Raw genomic sequence first — 7,528 nt, 5'->3', positions numbered from 1 at the left:
CGTATATTTTTAATTTCATAGTTGCCAGTATGACGAAAAAAGCCCAGTTTGATAAAGGTTAGCAGAAGGCCATTTGCTGAAAAGACGCGGCAAATGACATATTTGCCGGTCATATTTTGGAGCATGTAATTTAATACTTTGAGAAATTTAGGTAAAACTTTTATTCATCGATTCATTTTTTAGTTAGAGATGTACGTAGAAGGAACGTAGAATGTAAGCGTGAAGACAAGCTACGAAAAAAAAGCATTTATACGTAAGGTGCTTTATATGGCGCGATTTATTTTTTTGCAGGGGGGAAGAAGCCATTAGCTAGTTATCGCTACAAACAAGTGGACGAGGGAAGGTGGAGATCACCATTTTGTTCTTTTCAACTCGACAGCTAATTAACCTGTGGCTCAGGCTAATCTCATCAGTAAGTGCTGCATTCTGTTAAATTTGTGTAGAACTGCTTGGCGTATTTATGATTTACACATGTTTAAAATGAATTATTGTTGTGTGGTGTTGGAGTCGAGTAACGGATGGGCGACTCATGAGATTATTTGACGAGTTTATGAACTTAAACATGCTATAGAGCTAAATAGGTTTTTTGTCTGAGTCTGTTTCACAATGTTCTACAATTAGGACCGAAATCTTTTAGAATAATTCGCCTGGTTGGTAAATATATTAAATATGGCGTACAATTATGGACCAAACCTTTTAGAATATTAAATGTGGCTTAAAATTAAGTACAAAACATTTAAATAGTTTGTATAGATGGTAAAGATATTAGATATACAGGGACAATGCATTTTAGAATAGTTAGATTAAAGAGTAAAAATTAAATATGGCACAACGTTAAAGCCAAAAACTTTTAAAATAGCTCACTTAAAGTGTAAAACATTAAAATAGCATATAATTAAGGCCAAAAACTTTTAGAATAGTTTGCCTGGACACACATACATTACATGTGCACAGATAGCTAATTACTATTTTACCCAGCCAGCAAAAATTAATGCGTATTTATGTCTTGGAAACTTTTACAGCCAATTATTGACTATATCTGCAGGTCAATAAGTGTCAAAATGTGAATATACTTAGTTTTGCTATCTACAACACACAATTTATATTTGTGTCTAGGTGAACAATTCTGGGAAATTTCAACCCAATCTTAGGTAATATCTCAAAATATGTAGTAAATGATGTTTTTTGATGATAAGGCAATGCGATTAATCTTTGGGAAATAATCACAAACCTTCACTTCTTTCCCTGTAGGATATGCTGGCTAAAGTTGAGTTTGGAGGAACACAAAAATATGTAAAAGTTCCAAAGTCCAGTGAAAGCGTGGAATATAACAGTTTTCTTCAAGACAGTTAGTATTTTTTCTTTGTGAAAATAAACCATGAATAATTCTTTTGAAATTAGAATGTTTTCTGTGAGAAAATGGCTAATTACTTTAACAAGTGGATGATTTGAATATAGTACAACTTATATTGCTGTTTCTGTGCCTAGGTTGCTTACTGCAACATTTTTTGTTCTCCTAGTAACAGTGAAATTTTGTCTGCAACCTGAATGTCTGAGAGAGGGTCAGCTCATTTTAACTGATGAATCAGGAACAGAAGTGGATGAAGATATCTTCGAGGAGCTTGTGAACTCGGGTGTACTGAAATTCAAGATCTCTTTTAGGCAACCAGTTATAGGTAAGCCTAATTAGTGAATGGAATGGTTTTGCTCATAAAAATAGAGAAAACATGAAATAATAAAGAATGCTTCTTTTTGTGTGTGTGTTTTATTTATTTCCTTAATTTTACTCATCCAGTCATTTATTGTCTGTAACTGCTTATCCAGTTCAGGCTCGTGGTGTGTTAGGAGTCTACCCGGAATCACTGGGCACAAGGGAACCTTAATTTTACTACTTCTACTAATTAATACTTTTTTGTTTCTTAGATCTGGATGTCCAAATTGTCCGGCATGAATCAGCTTCTTCTGTAGTATCAGACACTCCACTTTCCCCACTGTCATCCAGTTCATCCGATTCGACTGTCATCCTTGAATCAACAAAGAGGAGGAGGGCAACAGGATTTATGGATCGGGATCAAGCAAGACAAGTATAATTCAGTATACTATGATTTTAATATGAACAAGTTTTAGTAAATATGAATTAGAAGATCTAATATGGCATTGAATTATGTTTTGGAAGATGGTGGAAACTGTCCTCAAGGCTAATCCAAAGGGCGAAGAAATCTTCATGGAGTATGACAAGACTAAAACACTTACAGATGCAAAACGTAAACAGATGGTGAACATCCTGGTTGCAGATATGATCGAAACACATGGGTAAGACATTCAAGTGAATTTGAATTAGGGTCCACATACACTGAAAATGTTTAAGATATTTATTTTCCCTTTAAAGGAGGATTCCACCATCAAGTGCTCGAGTTAATTATGCACTGGGAATTGTGACCCTGTTTCCGTGCCTCCAAGATCCATACTCTGATAATGGATATGTAAGTTAATGTTATTATTTTGCTGAATACCCAAACTGCTGTGTCAGTAATTGGCATTTGTGTTTCTTAATAAAAAAATTGGTAGTGATTGCTTTGTGTCCAAAACAGGAACACTACTACGATCCTGTGGGTAACACGGGCTACCTAGCATGGAGGATTAAGACAGTTCAGCGCAACACCTCTGTTGCTTCTCAAAGGCAATCAAGGCCTACTTATCAGGATAGTCCAAAAAGCAGACGAGAAGCTCTACCAAGTGGTGAACAACTCTTTGGTGACGAGTGCAGGGAGGCTTTATCTACAATGAGGCACACAACAGATGAGTCTGTGGTCAAAGAGAGAATGAGAACAACTTTCCAGTATAGGCAGAAGATGGTTCATGATAAGGATGCATCAATTTCAGTCCTGGATGTCTTCCCTCGTTTCCTTGACATTCCTGGATTGGTAAGAAATGTCATCTTAAATATTAGACAGGTCTCTACTGTTAAACTAACCTGTATATTTAACTATGTATGGAAATTGTATGTCTCCTCCTTCGAAGATTGACCAGGACTTTGCCATGATGTTTGGAGATGAGGTGTCCAGCAGGTTTTTGGCAAAGTGGCCTACGTTTTTCAAGCCCAGAGTCATTAGTGACTGCAAGACCCTCAGCACAAATCAGTATGTTGAGGAACTGCTGTTAGCAATTGAACCCCGTCCTGAGGAAATGTATGGTGAGTGGGACTTTTTATTCCTCATATATTTCTAAAGATTTTTAAAAAGCATTTGTTAATTTAACACTGTTTGTTCTCTAGGATGGGACAGTGATATGTCAGCGATTCTCTTGCTTCTGCATCTACTGCCCCCAACCTCAAAAGGCCAGAAAAAAACAGCGAAGATTAGTTCAGCCCAGGCAGCCAACTATCTTGTGCGATACCTTCAAGTATGTAGTGTTTGACTTTTGTACATATTCATTGTTGTCTTTTGTGTCTTGTCATTTAGAAATCTTTGATTTATATTAAGGGTGGCACGGTGGTGCTGCAGATGGTTTCACTCTCACACAGCTCAAGGGTTCTGGAGGAGTGGGTCAAACCCTGCATCAGGTCACTTTGTGATGTGGTGTGTTCCCTCCAGAGGCTATGGTTTCCCCCACAGTCTAAAAACACATGCTGATTAGTTGATATATTGGCTATTGAACAGTATTCAAAAGGTGTGTGTGTGTGTGTGCTGCCCTGTGAATGGCTAGTGCCCTGTCCAGGGTGCATTCTTGCTTTGTGCCCATTGATTCCAGATAGACTCTAGACCCATCATGACCCTGAGCTGGATGAACTGATAGATTAATGAAGGAATGATTCCAAGTATATTTAGGAGCAGTGGTTCTCAGTCCTGGTCCTGATGGGCCTTTGCCCTGCATGTTGTAATTTTCTCCTCACTCAATCACACCCACTTCAACCCTAGGGTTAGCTCGTTAGTTGCATCATGTGTTGGGAGCAGAGGAAACTCTAAAATGTGCAGGGTGGCCCAACAAACCAGAATTGAAAACCACTGCTTTAGAGGTTAGAACAGGGGATATAACTTCATTTTTACTTTTCTAATGCCATTTAGATTGCAATAGGTGGTCTAATGATGTAATGGTACATTAGAAATGATCCTCAAAGAGAAAATGTCTGTGTCATCTATTTGCACTGACTTTTAACATGTCCTCCATTTCTAACCTATAGGAAGGGGCCAGTCTTACTACCTTCCTTGAGAGAGCTGAAACAAAACAACCCTTCCTCCTCTGCATTGGTGAGCAAAAGAACAAAATCTTAAAGTTCTACATCATCATTGATCAGAAGGCTGTCCCATGCAAGGCTCAGACATCGGTGGCTGCTTTTGATGAGCTATTTAAAGCTCACTTCGTCTTCAGTCTGTCCTATGATGAAGCTCTGAGCAATTTCTATACATTTGTGCAAACCACAGTGTATAATATTGATGTTGGAAGTGCAAAGGAGAGCCCCCGTGTTAAGGAACTTAGAGCAAGACTTCTGCAGCACAACGTCTGAACTAAGTTTTTATTTTATTTATTTATTTTTTATTTATATATTTAAAAAATGTTCACGTGTTTTGTTTGTAAAGTGCACCACAAAAGTTGTTCACTTCTTTGTCAGCATTTAAAATTTCACCATGGCTTATATCCTGGCAGAAGTTTACGTTTGAAATGTGGCGAGCAAGGATGTTCTTTATCTTTTTGTACTTACAATGGCTTCAGAAAGCACCTCAACAATATACATAGGTATGCCACAGTTCCCCATGTGGAACCTAGCCAGAATGTCACTATTGAAAGTGAAGATGCAGTGCAAATAGCTTCAACTTCTGTTGCCACTTTGGAAGAGTTTCCTGTTACTTCAGAGAGCTCTGGTATGTCCCAGCTGTCTTCTATGTGTGGTTCAATTGTTGCACATTTGCAAGCGGCAGGTCTCTCTGAAAACACTGTCCAAACAATTGTTAGCTCAATGGAAGAAGTTGTTAGTGATGTTCACAGCCATGCACGAGAGGCAGTTTTCAAAACATTTTCTCCTGAAGAAAAGGATTCAGATATTTGTAAAAAAATAGAGCACTGTTTTGATCAACTAGACAATCCTTTTTCAGCATTAAACACAGAGGGAAAGAGACAGAAACATTTTGATGAAAGGTGGGAAATAGTTGAACCTGAAGAACATGTCCTTGGCGTGAGAATGGATGTACGTAGAAATAAAACTACAGGTATATACAGCCAGTTCCCTGTAACAGACAAGTATATGTATGTGCCCATTCTTGGTACTCTCAAATCCATTTTCAAAAACAGTGAAATAAGAGAAAGTTTCTTGCAGGACAAACTGAGTGAAAAGGGCATTTACAGAGACATTAATAATGGCTCATATTTCCAAAATCATTCTCTATTCTCACAAGAGAGGCATGCTCTACAGCTTTTGCTTTATTATGATGATTTTGAAACAGCCAACCCTTTAGGTTCCAAGAAGGGTGTACACAAAATTGGTGGTGTATATTTTACTTTGAAAAATCTTCCACCTAAATGTAACTCTGTGCTAATGAATATACATCTTGCAGTTCTTTTCTACACTAACGATCTGAAGACATATGGTTTTGATGAAATATTGAAGCCTCTTATTGATGATCTAAAAATTTTGGAAACAAAAGGAATCCAACTTCCTTTTTTTGAAAAACCTTTGTTTGGCTCAGTAATTCAAATAACAGGAGATAACCTTGCTTTAAATGGCTTGTTAGGTTTTGTAGAATCCTTCAGTGGAACACATTTCTGTAGGTTTTGTTTGACTTGCAAGGAAGAAGTACAGTCTGTATTTACTGAGGATCATCCTGGTCTAATTTTTCGTTCAAAAGAACTTCACACTGAACATTGTATGGTACTAAATGAAAATCCTACTCTGCATTCAGTATTTGGTGTTAAAAAGTGTTGTGCATTCAATTCTTTACAGTATTTTCATAGCTCTGACAACTATGCTGTTGCTATGCACGATTTGTTAGAGGGTGTTGTACAGTATGAACTCAAGCTGCTTTTTCTATACTTTATTAAACAGGGTTATGTTTCTGTGAACACTCTGTCTGACAGATTACAGAGCTTTAATTATGGTTACACGGAACGCAAAAACAAACCAAGTTGCTTACAATTGGATGACAAGAGCAAACACCTGGGGTTGAATGCTGTCCAGTCATGGTGTGTTCTGCGCAATACTCCACTTATATTTGGAGATGTCATTGAAAGGGGTAACAGTCACTGGAATCTACTTCTCCTTTTGATACAGATAGTCAACATAGTGTTCTCCCCAATTGTAACTGATGGAGTGATATGTTACTTGAAACATTTGATCTATGATCACCATAATATGTTTAAATTACTGTATCCTGACAGGAAATTGATTCCAAAACACCACCTGATGATACACTATCCACGGTGTATTAAAAAACTTGGCCCTCTTATACATATATGGTGTATGCGTTTCGAGGCTAAACACCGTGTTTTCAAAAGGTCTGTAAAAAATTTCAAAAATCTCATAAAATCTTTAGTAAAGCAGCATCAACGTAAATTGGCATTTCAATTTGAGAACTATTGTTTCAAGAGGTTTGAATTTGGTCCTACAAGAACACAAACAGTCTCTAGCTTGGAGGGTGGCGAAGTACTTGGACAGACATTACATTTGGAGACATGTTCTGATGTTTCAACTACTAACTGGGTCAGAAATTACGGTACTGAGTATGAAGTTGGTTTGTTTATTTGTACCGGATCCTATGATTTTCCAGAGTTTAAAAAAATCTGTAGTATAATAATACATGAAGAGCATGCTTTCATACTAGCTGGTAGTGTTGACACACTGTACTTTGATGAGCACTTTAATGGATACTGTATTGAGGAGAGAGATGATGGATATTCTGTTATCTGTATAGACCAGCTTACTTATTTCAGACCCTTTGATAAGCAGTAATCAAATGAGAATGGTAACAGAGCTTACATAGTGCCATATTGTTTTATTTTGAAATCTTGATTGAATGTGTTTTGAACATTTTGTTGAAAGTGGTGCACATGTTCAGGAATTAAAAAAAAAAAGTGTCTGTAGTGTACAGTAGTATTTCATTCTATTTTTCAATCTAAACTAAATTAATTGCACACTCTTAAAGCTTCAGTAGGCAAATCCCTGTGAATATGTAGGTAACTCCTGTAGAGTAAATAGTGACACCCTAAAAGAGTCAGTTTATTACACTGCACTCTGGTGTTGAGAAAATTTAACACTGAGTAGTGTTGAATAGTATTACATTTTAATTCTCCAGAGAGTCAGAATTAACTATATTACAGTGTTAATATTCCAACACTTTGAAAAGTGTTAAAATAACACCCCTGAGAGTGGACCCATATAGACACTTTTAAAGTGTTGAAATTAACTCTCCTGGAGTTATTTTGTGTCTGTGGATTTTGCTGTGTAGCTAGTTCTAGATAAGAGCATCTGCTATATGTTTTAAATGTGAATATAAGTGGACCTCGGTTGAGCTGTCCATTTGTCTTCCTGTTTGTCTAC

The 7,528-nt window shown here is 37.0% G+C and overlaps 1 protein-coding gene across 1 annotated transcript; it reads left to right on the top strand.

Moving 5' to 3' along the window:
• Nucleotides 1–288: 288 nt before the first annotated feature.
• LOC136705966 (uncharacterized) lies at nt 289–7,021 on the top strand. The gene is made up of 10 exons (XM_066679825.1): nt 289–412; nt 1,252–1,348; nt 1,521–1,676; nt 1,924–2,084; nt 2,177–2,313; nt 2,390–2,483; nt 2,592–2,924; nt 3,022–3,193; nt 3,275–3,402; nt 4,181–7,021. The coding sequence occupies exons 2-10, from the start codon at nt 1,255–1,257 to the stop codon at nt 4,502–4,504; spliced, it is 1,599 nt and encodes a 532-aa protein (XP_066535922.1). The 5' UTR covers nt 289–412; nt 1,252–1,254; the 3' UTR covers nt 4,505–7,021.
• The last annotated feature ends 507 nt before the right edge of the window (nt 7,022–7,528 follow it).

This window comes from Hoplias malabaricus, chromosome 8 (genome assembly GCF_029633855.1).
Source record: "Hoplias malabaricus isolate fHopMal1 chromosome 8, fHopMal1.hap1, whole genome shotgun sequence".
Classification (NCBI taxonomy): Eukaryota; Metazoa; Chordata; class Actinopteri; order Characiformes; family Erythrinidae; genus Hoplias; species Hoplias malabaricus.
Note: the sequence above shows the minus strand (reverse complement) of the source record. Positions and strands in the feature narration are given on the sequence as shown.